This window comes from Heterocephalus glaber, unplaced genomic scaffold (genome assembly GCF_053883595.1).
Source record: "Heterocephalus glaber isolate CG9 unplaced genomic scaffold, H.glaber_assembly_v1.0 deba00000896, whole genome shotgun sequence".
NCBI lineage: Eukaryota > Metazoa > Chordata > Mammalia > Rodentia > Bathyergidae > Heterocephalus > Heterocephalus glaber.
Genome location: NW_028258170.1, coordinates 8961069 through 8985043, shown reverse-complemented (window position 1 = coordinate 8985043; position 23975 = coordinate 8961069). Strand labels below are relative to the sequence as shown.

The 23975-nt window shown below is 37.3% G+C and overlaps 1 protein-coding gene across 3 annotated transcripts in view; it reads right to left on the bottom strand.

The window, feature by feature from the left end:
• Positions 1-11718: 11718 nt before the first annotated feature.
• Positions 11719-23975, bottom strand: part of LOC147828907 (uncharacterized) — a 58535-nt gene continuing 46278 nt past the window's right edge. For 2 of the 3 annotated variants that reach the window (XR_015450026.1, XM_087207961.1), the window contains one exon: positions 11719-16513. Coding sequence is in view for 2 of the 3 variants with exons in the window: in XM_087207961.1 (XP_087064087.1) it covers positions 16506-16513 (8 nt within the window). In the remaining variant the exon portion in view is untranslated. Of the gene's footprint in view, positions 16514-17307; positions 23974-23975 lie in introns of those variants that run through there. The other variant, XM_087207958.1, reaches the window with a different exon arrangement.

The window sequence follows — 23975 nt, the reverse complement described above, 5'->3', positions numbered from 1 at the left end:
GAGGAACCCTGCTCCACTGCCGGTGAGAGTGTAGACTGGTGCAAGCACTGTGGAAATCAGTATGGAGATACCTCAAAGAACTAGGACTGGAAGTTCCATTTGACCCCACTATTCCAGTGCTGGGGATCTTCCCCAAAGAATTAAAAGAATCATACCACAGTGATATATGTGTGCCCATGTTCATAGCAGCACAGTTTGTAATAGCTAAAACTTGGAAACAGCCCAAATGCTCATCAACTGGAGACTGGATAAAGAAAATGTGGGGTTTTTTTTAGAAAATGGAGTACTACTCAGCCATAAAAAATGAAAAATTAGAGACATTTATAGCTAAGTGGATGCACATTGAGGCGATACTCTTTAGTAAAATAAATAGGACACACGTGAATAAATTCCGAATAGTTTCTCTGGTGTGAGAAACTGAAAGTGTAAATAAGGACTAAATGTATAATAGGTAATGTGAAATAGGAAGAAAAGGCGCAAAGGGGAAGGAAGTGGGAGAGCTAGAGGAAAGGATAGAAGGGAATGGAATTAATATGAGAAAATGGAAAAATAGGAAGAAAATCTTTGTAAATAGGGAGGAATGGAGGGGTTGAAGGGAGGGCTGGGCAAGGGTGAAAAATAAGAACCAAGAGAGACTATGTAAAGGTGCAAATTTCCAATGATGTATGTCATTATATTGTATACCTAAAATGTACCAATGATTAGAATGAATAATCGAAAATGTAAAATAGGAAGAAAAGGTCCAAAGGGGTAGGGGTAGTGGGAGGGGCAGGGGAAAGGAAAGAAGGGAAAAGAAAAATGATGAGAAATGGAAAAAATGGAAATAAAGTCTTTGTAAATAGGGAAGGGTGGAGGGTGTGAAGGGAGGGCTAGGAATGGGAAAAAAATAAGAACCAAGATGCATTATGTAAAGGTACAATTCCCAGTGAGAAACGTAATTGTGTTGTATACCTACAATGCACCAATTAAAGAATTTAATTTAAAAAAAAATCCAAACATATTAAGAAAGGGTATTATAATAACATAATGAAAACATATTAAGAATCTAAACATTTTAGGAGGTCTAGTAGGATTGGTTAATCATGTTTTCTTAGGGCTTTTGTCTAAAATGTTACAGATGCTGTTGGAGAGTGCCAGTAGAGACTGGCAAATTGGAACACTTTTATGTCTAGTGTAGCTCTACATATTCTTTTATAGTCATACTTTCCTGTTGGGTGTTTAAGAACAAGTCAAAGTAATACCATTGTTAATCAAACCCCCACTCCATATATATATATATATATATATATATATATATGTATATATATGTATATGTGTATATATATATATGTACATATAATATATAAATTATATATATATAAATATATATAATATATTTCCAGGTCAGTTAAGGCTCCTTGAGTTATTTTTCAGGCCATCTGAGGAGCCTTTTTTGTTTTCTATATTCTTACACCCTACCACAAATAGAATTATTACCCAGTGTACAAGTGTATCTCATATAATAAGAAAATGCTTGTTTAAAGCCAATAGAAGTAGTTTAAGTGGCAGGATCAAATTTAAAGAGATGCTAAGAAATTTGATCGTTTTTTACTTCCAAGGTCTAGATATGATATAAAGTTTAAAAGGGAGCACTTATTATTACTTTCCATGTGTTAAACTTAGCTTTAAAGCTTATACTCACAACATATTTTGCCCTCAGATGTAGATGTATATGTATCTTTAGTCCCCAATATGGGGTATAAACTAGATAGTAGTTATACATTTAACCAATCATAAACAGTATTGAAAATATTTTGCCATAAAACTTTAAATAATCTTTAATACTTAATCATAATGTTAAGTGAAATAAATCAGACACAAAAGCTTAAATGTCACATGGTTTTTCTTATATGAGAAGCCCATAACATAAATAAAGTGCAAAATAAAAGATAAGCCTGGGCCAGGGATTTAGCTCAGTGGTGACGCTGCTTGCCTTGCAAGCACAAGGTCCTGAGTTCGATCCCTGGTACAAAAAAAAAAAAAAAAAGATAAGCCATATGAAATAAGAAGACAGACCCCATAGCATATGGGAAGATAACCAAGAGATGAAGGGAAGGGGAAGGATGAGAGGGTCAGAAGATTAAATGGAATCATTATGAATTATAAACAGGTATCAGTTTCTTTCAAAACCTTAACTCTTAAAAGTCAGTACTTTTTAAGTAATCAAAAAAACCTCATGATGGAAAAGAGGGAAGATTATCTTGGTGAAATAGAAAAGACTTTTTTATCTAACCCCAAAGGGCATAATGCCAATTTTGTCATAAAGGCAGATGAATGTGGGTGTATAATACCCACATTTATTCTTTAGAATATTCCTGTTGATGTAATATTAATTTTAATTTTATGAGTTTTATCATATAAAACAATGAGTACCTAACATTAAAAAGTATCAAAAAATATTGAATTTTTAATATTTATTGAGTACAAAAAAGCATCAAAATTTTCAACATCATGTTGAAACATGTTTTTTGGTGTACAAAGTCTAAAAAAAGAACAACAGAAATGAATTCATATATGAACTACAATGAAAATGCCAATAGCACTCTACAAGAAATCCTTACTTGGCAGTCTTCACACATGACAGCAGCATGTTCCATATATACATATCACTTACACTGATAGCACATGTGTTTTGCTTTCCTGTCCTTTTTGTAGAACATAATTGACATCTCATTGGTCTTGCTTTTTTGTCAGGAGGATCTTATTATATTATATAATGTGTAGTTAACGGGAACATAAAATATCCATAAAATAAAATATTAAATTTTTAATATGTACTGTGCATTTAGAATAAACATCAACATTTTCACATCAGCTGTGTACTTGCTTACAAAAACCTAAAAGATAACATCAGAAACAAATTCCTATATGACCTACAATGAAAATACCAACAGAATTCTACAACAAAAATAATATTTTACTCCAATTGTCACACCCAAGTCAGACTTCACACATTACAACTGCATGTTCCATCTTACATACTGACAGTACATATGCTTAACTCTCCTTCCCTATGTGGCAGGCCATTCTTGTCACCTCTCTTCCTGTTTTGTCAGGAGCTTCTTGCTATACTGTATAACATGGACTTAGCAGGAAAATAAGATATCCATAACATAAAATATCAAATAGGCAGTGAGTACTTAGAATAGACCCCAACATTTCACATCAGCTGTTTACTTGCTTACAAAACCTGAAAGATAACATCAGAAATAAAAAACTATGACTGTGATAAAAACAGCATGGTACTGGCAAAGAAACAGACCTGAGGACCAGTGGAACAGATTAGAAGATGCAGAAACAACGCCAGATACATTCAGCTATCTCATCCTTGATAAAGGAGCCAAACACCCTCACTGGAGGAAAGATAGCCTCTTTAATAAATGGTGCTGTAAAATTGGGTTTCAACTTGCCAAAGATTAAAACTAGGCCTGTATCTCTCACCATGCACTAAACTAAAATAAAAATGGATTAAAGATCTAAATATTAAAATAGAAACACTGAATCAGCTGGAACAGAACTCTTAAAGGTATAGCTCTTGAAGACATTGGTGTAGAAAAAGGTTTTATGATCAAAACCTCAGTTGCCCAGGAACTAGCAAAAACAATCAACAAGTGGGACCTCTTCTTATTAAAAAGCAGAGAAACCACCAACAGTGTGAAGAGACTACCCACAATGTGGGAAAAAAATCTTCACCTGCTGTTCCTCAGACAAAGGTCTACTATCTAGAATCTATAAAGAACTTAGAAAAATCAGACCTCCCAAATTTAAAGACCCAATCCAAAAATAGGCATCTGAAATGAACAGATATTTCTCAGACAAAGAAGTAGAAATGGCAAAGAAACATATGAAAAAATGTTCAACATCACTGGTCATTCAAGAGATGTAAATGAAAACAACACTGAGATTCCACCTCACTCCAGAAAGAATGGCTGCTATTATGAAATCAACCAATAACAAATGCTGGCGGGGCTGTGGGGAAAGAGGAACCCTGCTCCATTGCTGGTGGGAGTGTTGACTGGTGCAACCACTATGGAAATCAGTACGGAGATACCTCAGAGAACTAGGACTGGAAGTTCCATTTGATCCAGCTATTTCCCTGATGGGTATCTTCCCCAGAGATTTAAAAGAATCATACCATAATGATATATGTGTACCCATGTTCATAGCAGCACAATTTATAATAGCTAAAACTTGGAAGCAGCCCAAATGCCCATCAACTGGAGACTGGATAAAGAAAATGTGCTTTTTTTTTAAATGGAGTACTACTCAGCCATAAAAATGAGAAATTAGAGACATTTATAGCTAAATGGATGCACATTGAGGTGATATTCTTAAGTGAAATAAACAAGACACACGTGTAAATACTGAATAGTTTCTCTAGTGTGAGAAACTGAAAGTGTAAATAAGGACTAAAAGGTGTAATAGACAATGTGAAATATGAAAAAAAGGGGCAAAGGGGAAGGGACGTGGAAGAGGTAGGGGAAAGGAAAGAAGGGAATGGAATTAATATGAGAAAATGAAAAAATGGAAAGAAAATCTTTGTAAATAGGGAGGGATGGAGGGGTTTGAAGGGAGGGGAGGGGAGGGGAAGGGGGAAAAATAAGAACCAAGAGAGATTATGTAAAGTTGCAAATTGCCAGTAATGAATGTCAGTATATTGTATACCTAAAATGGACCAATAAAATAATATTATAAAAAAAATTGAAACCTATGTGAACTACAATTTAAAAACAAACAAAAATGTACCCTAGAAATGGTTGCACCCAAGGCAGTTTTAACATATGAAAACTGCATGCTCCATACACAAGTATCACTTACACTGGTACCATGTATGTTTTGTTTTCCTGTCCTTTCTTGTAGGTCACATTTGACATCTTTTTGGTTTTCTTGACCTCGTATTACATTTTTGTGATGCTGCACCTGTGTGTTCACCTGTCAGCTCACCAGGAGCTCCAAAATTTTTTGCATAGCTCCCTGGACAGAAATATGTAGATTTTCCTCTGCTGTAAATAATCTCTTATGAACTCCAGTACCAATCCTATAAGGAAATTTCTCCATGATAATTTGCACTTGTTATTTTCATTGTAAAATATTTATACCACACATGTTTAGGAATTTGCATGTGTGTAAACTTGAGCAGAATTTATCTTATTTTCAAGGGGTGTAAAAGTACCTGTACTTCTTTACTTCTGTACAGCTACAAAAATATGAGAAGTAAAAGATGCAGTACTGCATTACTTTCTTTTAAAGAAGGAAACAGAGTTAAAAATTAAGTATGCTAAACCCATTGTATAGACTCTCTATACATTATTTGTCAATTTATATATTTATATTAAAATTAAGGATGTGATAGAGAAGAACAAATGTTTAAATTTGCCAACCACAAAAAACATAAAACAGTTTTGAATAAAGAGAATATACCTTATTTTCTGGGAGAGTACAAGTACCTGCACTTCTGTACTATTGTACTTCCAGGCAGATCTGCAGAGAGGAAGAGGGAGGGAGAGAGAATCTAACTAATGACCTTTTACTTACCAGGCAGGCATCAGCTCCACTCAGCTACAGTGAGGTGAATCATTGATTCATTCTCAGTCCTTCTCGTTGTCTAACTTGCTTAGTATCAATTGGAGGGCTCCCCCTATTGCTCATGCCCAAAACTTGGTACCAGGTGCAGGGCTTTGCTTGGTCTCATGATGTAAATGCTATTCAGGAGATATCTGTGAATCAAGGGTGGATCCTTGATGGTTTTACAATGACATTAAACCAAGCCCAGCTTTGAGCACAAGCTCTCACTGGCTACAAGAGCAACCTAATAGAAATGGAGACAAAGAAAACACAAATATCCATATTGGCTGTGGATGCTATGGCTTCCAATAAAGTGCCTCCTCCTGATTCCACATTTGATTTTATCCTGTCACTCGATGTGTCAGATACTGTCTTGCTCAGTCCCATGAATGATATCAGAAGTGAGTAATTTTCACATGAAATGGCTCATAGAGATATTGGTCAACATGGCACTACTGAACATCAAGATAAGCACGGACACCAGAACTTAAGAGATTATATACAAAAGAGAATTATAGGCCTCTTGGACAACTGTCCCTTGTTGGAACAGTGGTTTTCAGAATCAGAAAACAATTTGATAAAAATCTATGCTGAAACAGATGAAGACCCTTTGTGCCAAAAACTAAAAGACATTTTTGCAACTGCGATCAAGGAGAAAAAATTTAAAGGTAATTACATTTATTATAATCTAAACTTTTATTGCTAAAAAGTGTACTTCTTCTGATTTTAGAACAAAATTAAAGTGTAAATCTGCGCAAGCTCAAGGACCCGAGTTCGATCCCTGGTACCAAAAAAAAAAAAAATTTAAAGTGTAATTGTGAAGTTCTCACTCATATTAGCATTTATTTACACTATATACCATTGTATTTGGCCTTTTCGGGTAGCTTTCTGTTGCAAGTGTCTGAATAACATAGCTTTTTCTCTCCCTTTTCAATTAATTTTGTAAAAAGTGGTTGTTACACTGAAAGCACTGAAGAGAACTTTGCCCCTTTCCTATAATAAAATCAGCTGTAAGATTTTCACAAAGGAGCTACAAAAATATAAGAAGTAAAATAGGCAATATTGCATTGCATTCTTTTTAAGGAGATAGAATAAAAAATAAAGTACGCCAAACCCATTGTATTCAGTCTACAATCTCTGTCAATTTATATCTTTTTATTAAAATTAAGGATGTTATAGAGAAGCACAAATAATTAAATTTTAGAACCATTAAAAACATAAAGTGTATAAATAAAGAGAATGTATCTAATGTTCAGGGTGTATACCTGTACTTTTGTACTTCTGTACTTCTGTACTTCATAGGCCAGCTATGGCATTTTGAGACATAATTTCATTTTGGCCTCCAGTCACAACTGAGACCTCAATGATCTGGTGATGCTGTGATTCTCCAGAACAAGATTACAGCAGCTGGGGCTGGGGGATTTAGCTCAGTGGTTTTGCCTCATGCTGTGCAAATGCAAGGACCCGAGTTCAATCCCTGGTATCAAAAAAAAAAAAAAAAAAAAAAAGATTACAGCAGCTGAAGACATCCTGGGAGGAACAAAATCTTCATCTGCATAGTTCCTCATTGATCTAGGAATTCCACTGCTCTCCAGTCATTTTTTACATTTGTTTCTCCCAATGCACTGAGTAAAAGGTGTGGCAAGCTCCAGGGCTTTTGTTTTTGCTGCCCAGAGCAGAACTGATCAGGCCCAAAACTCAGTTTCTTCCCCAAGTCTCATTTTTTCTACCTTTCCTGTATAATAAATTAATTAGTCTTGTGCTGTCGTGGCTCACAGGAGACTAGGACTCACTGCAGAGGTTCTAGTAACGTCCCCTTTCCCTGTTCCCTACATTTAGTATGATATTGGCTGTTGGTTTGTCACAGATGGCTTTTATCAGATTGAGATAGAGAATGTCTATTCCAATTTTTGTAGGGTTTATATCATGACTGTGTGTCAGATTTTGTCAAAATGCTTTCTCTGAATCTATTGAGATGATCATATGGTTTCTGTTCTTGCCTCTATTGATATAGTGTATTACATTGATTGATTTGCATAAGTTGAACCATCCCTCCATCCCTGGGATGAGTCCCACTTGGTCAGGGTGTATGATCTTGATGATCTTCTGCATTCTATTTGCCAATATCTTATTAAGGATTTTTGCATCTATGTTCATTAGTGAGATTGGCCTATAGTTCTCCTTTTTGGTTGGGTCTTTCTCTGCTTTTCAGATCAAGGTGATGCTTCCTTCCAGGAATGAATTTGGGAGTCTTACGTCCCTTTCAATTTCTTTGAAGAGTTTAAACAGTAGTGACAATAGTTGATCTCTAAATGTCTTGTAGAATTCAGCTGTGAATCCATCAGGGCCCAGGCTTTTCTTAGTTGGTAAGTTTTTAATTACATTTTCAATTTCACTGATGATATTGGGTTGTTTAGAATTTTTAGGTCTTCTTCGTTCAACTTTGGTAATTCATATGTATCTAGGAATCTGTCCATTTCTTCTGTGTTTCCCATCTTATTGGCATATAGGTTGTCGAAGTAGGTATTGATGATCCTCTGAATCTCTGCTGGGTTCGTAGTAATTTTGCCCTGTTCATTCCTAATTGCATGGATTTGGGCCTTCTCTTTCTTTTTTTTGATAAGGTTGGCTAAGGGTTTGCCAATTTTATTTATTCTTTTGAAGAACCAACTCTTTGCGTCATTGATTTTTTTGTATTGTTCTCTTAGTCTCCATTGCATTGATTTCTGCTCTGATCTTTATAATTTCCTTTCTTGTACGAGCTTCGGGTTTGTCCTGCTCTTCTTTTTCTAGAAGCTTGAGGTTCAGCATCAGGTTGTTTAATTGGGCTCACTCTGTTTTCCTAATATGAGTATTCACTGCTGTGAATTTCCCTCATAAGACTGCTTTCATTGTGTCCCATAGGTTCTGATATGTTGTATTGACATTGTCATTTAATTGTGGAAACTATCTTATTTCTTCTTTAATTTCCTCTGTGACCCATTGGTTATTCAGAAGTATGTTATTAAACTCCCATATGTTTATGAAATTCTTGCAGTTTCTTTTGCTATTGATCTCCAATTTCATTGCATATTCATCTGATAATATACAAGGGATAACTTCAATTCCTTTGTGCTTACTTAAACATGTTCTATGAGTGAGTATGTGGTCTATTTTGGAGAACAACCTGTGTGCAGCTGAAAAGAATGTGTATTCTGATTTTGTGGGGTAGAGCACTCAGTAAACATCTGTTAAGTTCATTTGTTCAAGAGTTTGAGTTCTAGTATTTAGTTTTTTATTTTTGGTCTACTTGATCCATTTGTGACAGTGGGGTATTGAGGTCCCCTGTACTATTGTATTAGTGCTTATTTGATTTTCCATGTCTGTTAGTATTTGTGTTATATAGTTGGGTGTACTAGTGTTTGTTGCATATATATTTATGATTTTCATCTCTTCCTCTTGGATTGTTCCCTTTACAGGGATGTAGTGTCCTTCTTTGTCTCTCTTAATCAGTGTTGGTTTGAAATCCACTTGATCTGCAAAGAGGATAGCTACTCCTGCTTTTTTTGGCAGTCCTGTTGCATGAAGTATTGTTTTCCACCCTTTAACTTTCAGTCTATGAGATTCTTTTTGAAGTAAGTGTGTTTGTTGTAGGCAGCACATTGGTGGATCTTGCTTCTTGACACATTCTGCCAGTTTTTTTCTTTTGATTGGAGAATTGAGACCATTAACATTGATGGTTATAATTGATATTTATTGACTTATCTTTCTCATAACTTTTTCTTTTTGTTTCATTTTCCCCCTTTGCATTTAATTTCTTGTCGTGCCTGATGGATTCATTCTTCTGGGTTTCCTGGGATTGTGTTCCTCATTTTCTTTTCCCAGGATATTGATTAAAATTTTTTGGAGTGCTGGTTTGGTATTCATGAAGTTCCTAAAGTGCTCTTTGTCATGAAAATACCTTATTTCTCCATCAATTTTGAAAGGTAGTTTTGTAGGGTACAGTAATCTGCGTTGGAATTTGTTTTCCTTTAGGGCTTGAAATACATCGCTCCAGGCTCTTCTTGCCTTGAGGGTTTGTGTTGAGAAGTCTGCTGTGATTCTGATGGGCTTTCCTTTGTATGTGATTTGTTTCTTTTCTCTCACTGCTTGTGGAATTTCGTTCTTCTGTTAGGTTTCTGGAAACTGAACTATTAAATGCCTAGGTGTAGATTTGTTTTTTGATCTTCATAGTTGGAGTCCTATATGCCTCACTTATCGGTATGTCAAATTATTTTCCCCTACTTGAGAAGTTTTCTGCCATTACTTCTGTGAACATTTTTTTTATGTTGTCTGCACTTTCTCCAGTTTCTTCATTGACTCTGATCAGTGTGGTGTATTCTTCTTTGCATTGTCTAGCAGCTGCTGGATTGATTTCTCATGATCCCTTACTATTTTTAAAGAAATTTTTCTTTTCCTGGTCACTAATTGCAATCCTATCTTCTATATTTGAAATTCTGTCCTCAGATTGACTCATTCTGCTGTGTAAACTTTCAATGGAGTTTTCAATCTCCTGGAAATCTGTTTGCATCTGTTTTACGGATTCCATTTTTTTCCTATGTTGAGATTCCATCATGTTCCTCAGCTCCTCTACTTTTTTAAATCTGTGTCCTCTCTAGACTTATTAATCATGTCTTCCACTATGGGCACAATCTCTGTTGCTGTCTGAGAAATTATTTCTGATTTCATTTTTTCCAGATCATCTTTCCTTGCTAGTTCAGGGAGTCCTTCTGGTTGATTGTCAGATTGTTCCATCTAGTTGCCCTTTGGGGTTGCTTTAGGTGATTTGGAAGTCTACTTTTGAGACTTGTCTACGTGTCTTCTCATTTCAAGAGAGGCAGCCTGCTGTGTCTTTGTTGAGGCAATTTTTGCTCCCCCAGTGGTCTTCAATTCTCAGCGAGCAGCCTTTTCTCTGCTGCTCACCAGTGCACCAATTCCTGGGTTCAGGATAGTTGCCCTCTGGATCCCTAAGCTGACCTGTTGTGTGGGTGGGCTTCTGGCTAGGATCTGCACACACTTGGGATGGTATCCAAATGTGCCTCTGGCTAGGGCCTGCACCCCTATGTAGCTGTTGTCTGGGAGTGCCTTTGGCTGGGGGTTATGCACCCCAGACTCTGGTGTCTGAGCAGGATTCTGGCTAGGGTCTCTGTGCACTTACCGATGGTATCCAAGTGAGCCTCTGGCTGTTGCTTGTGCAGCTGTGCAGTTCTATTCCAGGTGGGCCCTTGGCTTGAGCCTGTTAGCCCAAGCAGTGGGGGGTTTGGGTGAGGCCCTGGCTGGACCTGCCTGCAGATGTACCTCTCTGGTCCATACTACCACACACTGGGATCTGTGCATACTTACTGATGGTATGGGGTGGGCCTCTGGATGATGTTTCTGTGCCTGTGAAGCTCTTTTCTGGGTGGCCCTTTGGCTTGATCTTGGGTCCCCAAGCTCCTGGGGTCCAGGTGGGGCCCTGGGTGGGATCACCCTGCAGCTCACCTCTCTGGTCCACACCACTGCTCACTGGGATCTGCATGAACTTACCCATCATATGTGGTGAGCCTCAAGTACCTGTACTTCTGTATTTCTGTACTTCTGTACATTTCTGAAGAGAACTTTCCCCCATCCCATAATAAAATCATCTATAATACATTTTACAAATGAGCTACAAAAAAAGAATCAAAATAGGCATTACTGCATTATTTTCTTTTTAGGAAAGAAATAGAGTCAAAATTGAAGTACACTGAACCCATTGTATACACTTTCTATACACTCCCTATTTGTCAATTTCTTTATATTAAAATTAAGGATGTTATAGAGAAGAATAAATACTTAAATTTGGGAACTACATAAAACATATAAACTGTTTGAATAAACAGCAGTCACCTTATTTTCAGGGTGTGTACAAGCACTTCCGCTGTACTTCTGTACTTCTATACTTCTGTAATTTTCTGAAACTTGCATTTTCAGAAGGACATAGAGTTCAAAATTAAGTATGGTATCCCCATAGTATACACTCTCTATTTATCAATTTATATCTTCCTATTAAAATTAAGGATATTATATAGAAGAATAAATTTTTTAATTTGTAAACCACAAAAAACAGAAAGAGTGTTTGAATAAAGAGAATGTGTTTAATTTTCAGGGTGTGTACAAGTATCTGTACTCCTGTACTTTTAAAAAATTAATTTTATTGGTACATTTTAGGTATACAATATAATGACATTCATCTTTGGAAATTTGCACCTTTACATAATCACTCGGTTCTTATTTTTTCCCCATTCCCCTGCCCTCCCTTCAACCCCTCCATCCCTCCCTATTTGTACTTCTGTACTTCTGAACTTTTGTATTTCTGTACTTCTGTACAGTTCTGAAGACAACTTTGCCCCCTTTTCTACAATAAAATCAGCTGTAATATTTTCATAAAGGAGCTATGAAAAAAAAGAAGTACAATAGGCAATACCTCATTGTAGGGAACAGGGGAAGGGGACGTTACCAGAACCTCTGCAGTAAGTCCTAGTCTCCTGTGAGCCACGGCAGCACACGGCAAATGACAGGAAAGGTAGACAAATGAGACTGAGAAGAAGCTGAGCTTTGGGTCTGATCAGTGCTGCTCTGAGCAGCAAAGACAAAAGCCCCCTAGCTTGCAGCACCTTTTATTCAGTATTTGGGGAAACAAAAGTAACAAGTGAAATATAGAGTTCAGTACTTCACATTGGGATAAACAAGGTGTAACAAAAGGCTGGGGGGCAGTGGAAATCTAAGAACAATGAGGAACTATGCAGATGAAGATTTGGTTCCTCCCTGGGGTCTCCCACAGGTGTGGTCTTGTCCTGGAGATTGCAGCATGGGGGGGGGGAGCGGATCACTGAGGTCTCAGTTGTCACCAGAGGCCAAAATGCAAGTCTGGAATGTCCTAGCTGGGCTGTAGGCAGGAGAACTAGGCCTACTCAAATGATTTTTCCCTAGAATTATGTAGCATTGCTCCCAACATCTCTCCCTTTCTTTTTGTTTCACTTTATTTTAAGGAAGAAATAGAGTCAAAATTAAACTAAACCCATTGTATACACTCTTTATACACTATTTTTCAATTTATATCTTTAAAATAAAATCAAGGATGTTATAGAGAAGCACACATATTTAAATTTGTGAACCATGAAAAAATATAAAAAGTGTTTGAATAAAGAGAATTTATATTATTTTCAGGGCATGTGCAAGTACCTCTACTTCTATACTTGTGTACTTGTTTATTTCTGTACTTCTGTACAGTTGTAAAGAGAATTTTGCCCCTTTCATATAACAAAATCAGCTGTAATATTTTCACAAAGGAGCTCCAAAAAAGAAGTAAAATTGGCAATGTGGCATTACTTTCTTTTAAAGAAGGAAATAGAGTAAAAAATAAAGTATGCTAAGCCCATTGTATACACTCCCCATACACTCTCCATTTGTTGGTTTCTATCTTTATATTAAAATTAGGGATGTTATAGAGAAGAATAAATATTGCAATTTGGAAACCACAAAAAACACAGAAGTGTTTGAATAAAGAACATTTATATTATTTTCAGGGGGTGTACAAGTACTTCTTCTGTACTTGTGTACTTCTCCCCCCCCCCATTAACTTTATTGGTACATTTTAGGTATAAAATACAGTTACATTCATCACTGGGATCTTGTACCATTACATGAGTCTCTTGGTTCTTATTATTTTTCCCCCTTCCCTTGCCCTCCCTTCACCCCCTCCACCCTTCCCTATTTGCAAAGACTTTGTTTCCATTTTTTTCCTCTTCTCATATTTTTTCCTTTCCCTTCCCCTACCCCTCACAATTCCCCTGCTCTTTTAGACCTTTTCTTCTGGTTACACAATATCAGTTATACATTTTTTAAATTACAATATTAAGATCTAGGAGACACATTTTACAGAATTTAAAAGGATATAGAAATCTTTTTTGAAATAAATTTGACAACTTCTAAGAAGTAACTTAGAAGACAAATTAATGAGACTAACTCTGGAGGAAATATAAAATTTGAATAGCACCTATTAAAGAAAGTATATTCCTAGTTTGAAAACCTACCTATATGACAACAGCAGGCTCATAAACATTTTAACTGATAAATTATATCAAACATTTAAAGCAGAAAAAAGAAGGAACACTTCTCCCCTCATTTTAGGAACTGAACATTGTGCTAATCCTAAAACTGGATACAAATAATAGAAGAAAAAGTATGAACATAGATAGAAATTGGTTTAAGAAAACAAACTATTAGAAGTCAGATCTGGCAGTATGTAGAAAGTGGTTTTATTAAAGGGATGGCAGTGTTGGTTCAGCATTGGAAGATCCACCCCCAAGAGTAATCATTTTAACAGAAGAAAGGAGAAAGCCATATGATCCTGTCACTAGTTGGAGAAAGAGTATTGGGCTAAATTCTACAGCTGTTCATGGTAAAAGCTATCAGGAGACTAGAAGTAGAACAGAACCTTAACAGATCAAAGACATGTACTCCATACTTCCAACAAAAACTCCTTCTATGAGTGGAGATGATACAATGCTTTCTCCCTAAAGTGGGGAGCAAGGGTATATATGCCTACTCTTCATCTGTCCATTAGACTTTGAAACCTAGGTCTAAACCAAAATAGTCTGGCAATAAAATGACACAACTAGGATAGGATTGGCACAGCAGAAGCAAAATCTTTATATGTAGATGAAATGATCATCTACAGAGAAAATGCTAAGAAATCTCTAGGAGCCCCTAGAACTTGTACTTGAATTTAGCAGGATTAGAAAACACAAGGCATATATAAAAATTCAGGTCTGCGTATACTTGCTATAAATGAAGAACTGGATATTGAAATTTAAAAGTTATGTAGGAGTACAAAGGATCCAGAAAAGCCAAAAACAAAGACAAAAACAAAAACAGTGTCGGAAGACGTTTAGCATCCAATTTCAAGACTTCTTCTAAAGCTACAGTAATCAAGGCAGTGTTGGTGTAAGGAAAGACATATAGATCACTGGAATAAAACAGAGAATCTAGAAATAGAACCACATATATATGGTCCAGTGAGTTTTGAAAGATTATTTAACATTAGCATTTTATAGAATATAAACTCAATTGAAGAGCCGAGGAAGAGATAGTGTCTTCAGCAAATAGCACTGGAACACCTGGTATCCGTATATAAAAAATTAATCTCAACCCTTTTTTTCCATACATGAAAATAACTTGAAGGGATCTATGAACCTAAATAAGAAAGCCTAAAAATACAAAACTTTAAGAAGAAATTATAAGGGAAAATATTTATGAATTCAGGGTAGGCAAGAACTACCTAGGATACAGAAAACATGATGTATAAAAGAAAAAAATTGATAAATGAGATTCCATCAAAATTTAGAACTTTAAATGACATCATTAAAATGAAAAGTAGTCCTTAAACAGACCATATTTACAATGCATATAACCTATGAGCAGAATATATAAAGAATTCTTAGAGCTCATTAATAGACAACCCAATTAAAATGTAGACATAAGATGATAAATAGCCAGTATAGCACAAGGAATGGTGTGCAACTCTAGAATCAGAAAAATACTAATCAGTACAATAATAAGATTGAATTATACACTCAATTGGGAGATGAAGTCAAAAGTTTTAAAAGCCTTGCCATGACTTTCTCTTTTTGTTGGATTCTCCCCGTTTGCATTTAATTTGTCACACCCAATGGATTCATTCTGCTGGGTGTCCTGGGGTTGTGATCCTCTTTGTCTTTTCCTAGGGTATTGTCTAAAATTTTTTGGAGTGCCAGTTTGGTATTCATGAAGTTCCTGAGGTGCTCTTTATCATGAAAGTATCTTATTTCTCCATCAATTTTGAAAGATAGTTTTGCAGGGTACATTAATCTGCGTTGGAGGCTGTTTTCCTTTAGGGCTTGAAATACATCACTCCAAGCTCTTCTTGCCTTGAGGGTTTGCACTGAGAAGTCTGCTGTGATTCTGATGGGCTTTCCTTTGTATGTGAGTTGTTTCTTTTCTCTCACTGCTTGTAGAATTTTGTTCTTCTGTTGGATTTCTGGAATCCTAACTATTATATGCCTATGTGTAGATTTTTTTTGATTAAGGCTAGGTGGAGTCCTATATGCCTCACCTATCTGTATGTCAGGTTCTTTTCCCCTCCTTGGGAAGTTTTCTGCCATCACCTCTGAAGAGATTTTTTTATGTCATTTGCACTCTCTCCTCTTTCCTTACTGACTCCAATCAGTCTTATGTTATTCTTCTTTGCCTCGTCTAGCAGCCGCTGGATTGATTTCTCATGTTCTCTCACAATTTTAAAGCAATTTTTCTTTTCCTCCTCACCAATTGCAATCTTATCTTCTATATGTGAAATTCTATCCTCACATTGGTTCATTCTGCTGCACAGACTTTTGGTGGAGTTTTTAATCTCTTGGAAATCTGTTTGTATCTATTTTATGGATTCCATTTGTGACCTATGTTGGGATTCCATCATGTTCCTCAGATCCTCTTTTTTTTAATCTGTGTCCTCTCTAGATTTATTAATCATGTCTTGCAGCATGAGCAAAATCTTTGCTGTTATCTGAGTAATTATTTCTGATTTCATTTTTCCCAGATCCTCTTTTGTTGCCAGATCAGAGAGTCCAGGTGGTTGAGTATCAGAGTGCTCCATCTCCTTTCCCTTTGGGGTTGCTGTAGGTGATCTGGAAGTCTGTTTTTGAGGCTTGTGTATGTGTCTTCTCATTTCCACGGAGGGGCGGGGTGCTTCTGGCGCCCACGTGGCTCACCTTCTCTGCCCTAGGAGCTTGGGATGGCGGTGGGGGAGCTTCCTTCCGGGTGCTGGGACTGGCTGAGCTTCACTCTGTACTTCTGTATTTCTGTACTTCTTCACTTCAGGTACTACATTACTTTCCTTTTCAGAAGGAAATAGTATTCAAAATTAAGTATGTTAAACCCATTATGTACACTCTTTGTACACTATTTGTCAATTCATATCTTCATACTAAAATTAAGGATGTTAGAGCTAGGATTTAGCTCAGTGGTTCTGGTGCCTGCCGCACAAGCACAAGGTCCTGAGCTCAATCCCCAGTACCAAACAAAACAAAAACAAACAAACAAACAAACATTAAGAATGTTACATAGAAGAATAAATATTTAAATTTGTGAACCATGAAAAACATAAAAAGTGTTTGAATAAAGAGAATTTATCTCATTATCAGGGAGTATAAAAGTACCTGTTCTTCTGTACTTCTCTACTTCTGTACTTGTGTACTTCTCTTCTGTACTTCTGTACTGCATAACTTTCCTTTTCAGAAGGAAATAGTGTGCAAAATTAAGTATGCTAAACTCATTGTATACACTCTCTATATGCTATGTGCCAATTCATGTGTTCATGTTAAAATTAAGTATGTTACAGAAAAGTACAAATATTTAAATTTATGAACCACAGAAAACATAAAAAATGTTTGAATATGGAGAATTTTATTTATTTTCAGGGGGTGTACAAGTATGTGTACTTCTGTACATCTGTACTTCTGTACTGCATAACTTTCCTTTTCAGAAGGAAATAGTGTGCAAAATTAAGTATGCTAAACTCATTGTATACACTCTCTATACGCTATGTGCCAATTCATGTGTTCATGTTAAAATTAAGTATGTTACAGAAAAGTACAAATATTTAAATTTATGAACCACAGAAAACATAAAAAATGTTTGAATATGGAGAATTTTATTTATTTTCAGGGGGTGTACAAGTATGTGTACTTCTGTACATCTGTACTTCTGTACTGCATTACTTTCCTTTTCAGAAAGAAATAGAGTTCAATAGTAAGTATGGTAAACCCATTGTATACACTCTCTATACACTTTCTTTGTCAATTCATATCTTCATATTAAAATTAAGGATGTTATATAGAAGAATAAATATTTAAATTTGTGAATCATGAAAAACACAAGAAGTGTTTGAGTGAAGAGTATTTATCATATTTTCAGGAGGTGTGCAGCTATCTATACTTCTGTACTTCTGTATAGTTCTGAAAAGAACTTTGCTCTCTTTCATATAATAAAATCAGCTGTAACATATTCACAAAACTGCTACAAGAATTAAGAAGTAAAATACGCAATACTGCATTCCTTACTTTTGAAGAAGGAAATGAAGTAAAACATAGTATGCCAAACCCATTGTATGCTCTCTGTACACTCTATTTATTCATTTATTTATTTATATTAAAATTGAGGATGTTATGGAGAAGTTAAAATATGTAAATTTGTGAACCTTGAAATCCATAAAAAGTGTTTGAATAAATAGAATTTATCCTATTTTCAGGGGATGTACAAGTATCTGTACTTCTGTACTTCTGTACAGTTCTGAAGAGAATGTTGCCCCTTTCCTGTAATAAAATCAGCTGTAATATTTTCACAAAGGAGCAACAAAAATATAAGAAGTAAAATAGGGAATAGTGCATTAATTACTTTTTAAGAATGTTATAGAGTAAGAAATAAAGTACGCTAAACCCATTGTATGCACTCTCTATAAACTATTTAATTTATCTTTATATTAAAATTAAGGGCGTTATAGAGAAGCAAAAATATTTAAATTTGTGAACCATGAAAAACATAAAAAGGGTTTGAATAAAGAGTATTCATCTCATTTTCACGGCATCTACAAGTACCTGAACTTCTGTACTTCAGTAAAGTTTTGAAGGAACTTTTCCTCCCTTCCTGTACTAAAATGAGCTGTAATATTTTCACAAAGGAGCTATAAAAATATAAGAAGTAAAATACACAATACTGCATTAATTTCTTTTAAAGAAGGAACTAGAGCATAAAAAGTACCCTAAACCCATTGCATACGCTCTCTATACACTCTCTATTTGTCAATTTATATCATAGAGAAGCACAAATATTTAAATTTGTGAACCACAAAAAACATAAAAAGTGTTTGAATAAATAGAATTTATCTTCTTTTCAGGGGGTGTAGGAATACCCGTACTTCTGTACAGTTCTGAAGAGAGCTTTGCCCCTTTTCCTATAATAAAATGAACTGTAATATTTTCACAAAGGAGATACAAAAATTTAAGAAGTAAAAGAGGCAATTGTGCATTACTTTGTTTTCAAAAAATTGAGTAAAAAATGAAATACACTAAACCCATTGTATACACTCTCTGTACACTATTTGTCAATTTATATCTTTACATTAAAATCAAGGATATTGTAGAGAAGTGCAAATATTTAAATTTGTGAAGCATAAAAAACATAAAAAGTGTTTGAATGAATAGAATTTATCTTATATTCAAGGGGGTACAATTACCTGTTCTTTACTTTTGTATTTTTGTACTTATGTTCTTATGTACTGTTTTTAAGAGAATTTTGCCCCCTTTCATATAATAAAATCAGCTGTAATATTTTTATAAAGCAGCTACAAAAAAGAAGTAATATAGACAATACTGCACTACTTTCTTTTTAAGAAGGAAATAGTGTAAAAAATAAAGTGCATTAAACCCATTGTATACACTGTATATACACTCTCCATTTGTCAATTTATATGTTTATATTAAAATTAAGGTTGTTTTAGAGAAGCACAAATGTTTAAATTTGTGAATCACAAAAATCATAAAATGTTTTTGAATAAAGAGAATTTATCTTATTTTCATGGGGTGTACAAGTACCTGTACTTCTGTACATTTGTACTTCTGTACTTCAGTACTGCATTACTTTCTTTTTCAGAAGGAAATTAAGTTCAAAATTAAGTATGCTAGGGCCGGGGATTTAGCTCAGTAGTTTCGCTGCCTGCTGCGCAAGCGCAAGGACCCGAGTTCGATCCTCAGTACCAGAAAAAAAAAAAAAATTAAGTATGCTAAACCCATTGTATACACACTGTATTTGTCAATTCATATCTTTGTATTAAAATTAAGGATGTTGTAGAGAAGCACACATATTTAAATTTGTGAACAAAAAAAAAACCCATAAAAATTATTTGAATAAGGAGAATGTATCTCATTTTTCAGGTGGTATGGAAGAACCTGTGCTTCTGTACTTCAGTACTGCCCCATTGAAGTGAATGAAGGTGAAGGACAAAAAGTGGCTTTGCTCCTTACTGGAAGCACTTCCAAATCTGACTTTGTTGCAGAACACACCCCATAGAGAACACCACGTGCAGTCATTCATTCATTGCATCTCTCTATCTGTATAAGGAATTGTCCACATCCACCCTTCTCTGGCTGCCAATCATGAAGGGCTTTGGGGTAAGAAAAAGACAGCACAGCTCTTAGGCAGAGAAAGAGCTAGGAGAATTCTAAATGTTTCCCTAAGAACAACTCTAGGTTAGAAGCCAAATCGCCTTTACAGAATCATTCTGATGTTTGAACTTTATGGGATATGCAAAAATTTATGGTTGGGCCGGGGATTTAGCTCAGTGGTTTCATCACCTGCTGCACAAGCGCAAGGACTTGAGTTTGATCCCCGGTACCAAAAAAAAAAAAAAAATTTATGGCAGCAGGATTCAGCCTCATTGAAGTGAAAGGTTTATGGAAATAAAGTACCTTTGCTCCTAACTGGAAGGAGTTCCAAGCCTGAATTTATTACAGGTCACTCCCCAAATAGAACCCCGTGTGCAGGCATTCATTGCTTGGGACTGCCTATCTGTATTAAGGATTTGTCCAAAGTCATCCTCTCAGACTGGCAAGGAGATGGGCCAGGAGGCTGAGTAATGACTTCATACTTCTAAGTTAAAGAGTTGGGCGAGCTCTAAATGTTTGACTAAGAAAAACTAGGTTACAAGCCAAACCCCCTTTTCAGAATGGTTCTCGTGTTTCAACTGCATTTGGCATGCAAGATTTTTGCCAGGTGAATTCTGCCCTATTGAAGTCAATGGAAATTCAAGACATAAAGTGCCTTTACTCTTAACTAGAAGCAGTTCCATGCCTGACTTTATTGCAGGTTACTCATCAAACAGAAGTCCATGTGCAGGCATTCTTTTCTCAAGACTGCCTATCTGTATTAACGATTTGACCAAGGCCACCCTTCTCTGGCTGCCCACTGTGCAGGGCCCTGGGGTCCATAAATGACTGGCAGTTCTGGGCCAGAGAAAGAGGTGGGAGACTTCTAAATATTTCCCTAAGAACAGCTGTACAGAAGAAGCCGAAGTGCCTTTTCAGAATGGTTTTGCTGTGTGAACTGCATTTGGCAAGCAAAGACATTCCCCAGGTAGATTCTTCCTCATTGAAGTCAGTGAAGGTGCAAGACATAAAGTGCCTTTGCCCTATCTGGAAGCAGTTCCAAGCCTGACTTTAGTGTAGGTCACTCCCCCAAAAGAAGCACATATGCTGGCGTTCATTCCTTGAGTCTGCCTATCTGGATTAAGGACTTGTCTCTCTCAGGCTGCCAACAGCAAAGAGCCTTGGGTCCAAAGAAAGACTGCTCAGGTCTTGGGCACAGAAAGAGCTGAGAGACTTCTAAATGTTTCCCTAAGAACAACTTTAAGGTGGAAACCTACCTGCCTTTTCAGAATGGTTCTGCTATTCGTACTGCATTTGGCAAGGAAAGCCTTTTCCCCAGGGGGATTCTCCCCTTTGAAGTGAATGGAGGTGCAGGACATAAAGTGCCTTGGCTCCTAACTGGAAGCAGTTCCAAGCCTAACTTTATTTCACGCACTCCCCAAACAGAACTCTTTGTACAGGCATTCATTCATTGTGTCTGCATATCTGTATAAAGGATTTGTGTAAAGCCACACTCTCAGGCTGCCAACCCTGAAGGGCCTTGGGCCAAGAAATGACTGCCAGCTCTGGGGCAGAGCAAAAGCTGAGAGAGATCTAAATATTTCCCTAAGAACAACTCCAGGTTGGAGGCCAAACCACGTTTTCAGAGTGGTTCTACTGTTTGAACTGCTTTGGGCTCACAAAGATTTTCCCCAAGGGGTTCTGGCCCCATTGAAGTGAATGGAGGTGCAGGTTCAAAGTGCCTTTGCTCCTAACTGGAAGCACTTCCAAATTTGACTTTGTTGCAGGATATGCCCCATAGAGAACACCATGTGCAGCCGTTCATTCATTGCGTGGGTGGTCCATGATTACTGTGATGCAGTTACCAAAACAAAGCTAGTGGCAGTATGGGAAATGAGGAATTTGTGTACTCAAAACTGGACCCACATTTCTTATTGCACTGCCCTGGATGTGTCATTGACTCATTGTTCACTCTGCTGGAAGTGTCAGCTTGAAAATTCCACACTTTGAGACTGGGCGTGGTGGCAAACACCTATAATCCCACCACTGTGGAGGCTGGGGCAGGAGGATTGCCACAAGTTTGAGGCCACTCTGGGCTCTATAGTGAGTTCAAGACCAGCCTGGACTACATAGCAAAATCCTATTTCAAAAAAACCCCCAAACTTAGGAAAAGGTCCAAAGGTGTAGGGGTGGTGGGAGGGGAAGGGGAAAGGGAAAGGAAAGAAGGGAAAGAAAAAATTATGAGAAAAGAAAAAAAATGGAAATGAAATCTTTGTAAATAGGGAAGGGTGGAGGGGGTGAAGGGCGCACAGGTAATGGGGAAAAAATAAGAACCAAGATACATCATGTACAGGTACAAGCACCCAATGATAAATGTAAATGAATTGTATACCTAAAATTTACCAATAAAAGAATTTATTTTTAAAAACCCCAAAACAAAGCAAAACAAAAACAGAAAGAAAAGAAAATTCTATACTCCTGTTCTCAATGGGAAGGAGGGTCAACAATTTCATCATTAATTAGTGATGTCTGCCATGGGCATGGACAGTATGACAGCAGGTGTGCTGTTTACCTGATAATCCTATTGGGGAGGTGCTTGTGCTGAGCCACCCTGAAACAAGTGGCACTCTGTCTCTAAGTCCGTCCTTTAGCGCAGCACATCTCATCTGCACAAGTCACCAAAGGAGCTTATGAATATGCAGATCTGAGTCAACTGATCCCATAGGGCTTGGGCAGTGCCCAAGTTTCCTTCTCAGATCTGTGCCTTGAACTCAGGGCCTCAAACTGAGTGACATCCCTAGCCCTTTTCATTTTTTTATTTTGAAACAAGTTCTCACAATGTTGCCCAGTCTGGGCACTAACTTGTGATCAGCTTCAGCAGCCCAGGTAGCTGGGATTACAGGTATGCACTGCTGCCCAAGATTCTGTATTTCTAATGGGCACTGGATGACTTCTGTGATATTGGAATAGAAAAAGAAATATCTATTTGGATTTCAACCAATCCTGGTTCTTACCATAAGAGCTTCTAAACCCTTAGGATTTCCTGAGTCAGAGCGGAAACTGCATCTTTGTATCCACAGAAAGCCTCTCCAAGCCACATCTGCGTTCATCCCAGTGAAGTGCCTCTGGGTTTTTTTGTATTTTTATTGTGTGTGTGTGTGTGTGTGTGTGTGTGTGTGCGCACGCACGCACTGGGTGTTGAACCCAGAGCCTTCACACTGAGCTACATCTCTAGCCCTTTGTGTATATATATATATATATATTTGAGACAGGGTGTCACTAGGTAGCTAAGTTGCCCAGATTGGACTTGAACTTGTGATACTCCTGCTTCAACCTCCCAGAGTGCTGGGATTACAGGTGTGTGCCACCACACCCCGCTTGCCAGTGAGGTGACTCTCTGTGAGTCCTGCTCAGCTGCAAGATGGGACACCAGTGAGGTTTCCTGCAGCCATGTAATCAGTCCCCTGCCAGACCTCAGAGAAGGAGGGAGGGGGTCCCAGGAGCTCGGGCTCCATGGCTGATGATTTGCTCAGCTGGGCACCTGTACAAGGACATTGAGAACTTCCAGGGAGGTGAGCACATCTCGGGCTCACAGGGATGGCTGCTCCTGAGCTCAGAGATGTGGCCCCTGCCCCTCTGCACCTTCATAGGATCCTTTAGAAGAAACAGTTCAGATAAGGACAGTGTCTCCCTGCCAGGGGCATCCCGCTTTGTAGCCAGGTGGGACAGTGTGTGGGAAACCTAGTGGTAAGCCTGTGGGACTTCGTCCCAAACCTGCGGGTCCGTACTGACTCCTGGTGTTTAGGACAGCAGTGTCCACAGGGAACTGAGAATGCATGGCATGTGGAAAGCCTACGCATTCAGCAGGAAGTGTTATGCATAGTTTCGTTGAACTCCAAGAGTACCAACCTGGGAGCACAAAGTGGCATGGATTCACTTGTTCAAGAACCCTTGGGTACCCCGGTCCCTAGGCATCCACATTCCAGTGACACCACCTCATTTGTGATCCTAACGTCTGCTTCCTGACTGAGTAGGGTAGGCCTGGGAAGGGCTTCTCCAAGTCTCTGTCCCATTTCTTCCAAACAAGACACAGCCACGTAAATGGATGAAGCATGTAAAGGGCTGGACGCTGCCGCCTACCTCAGCAGGGATGAACCT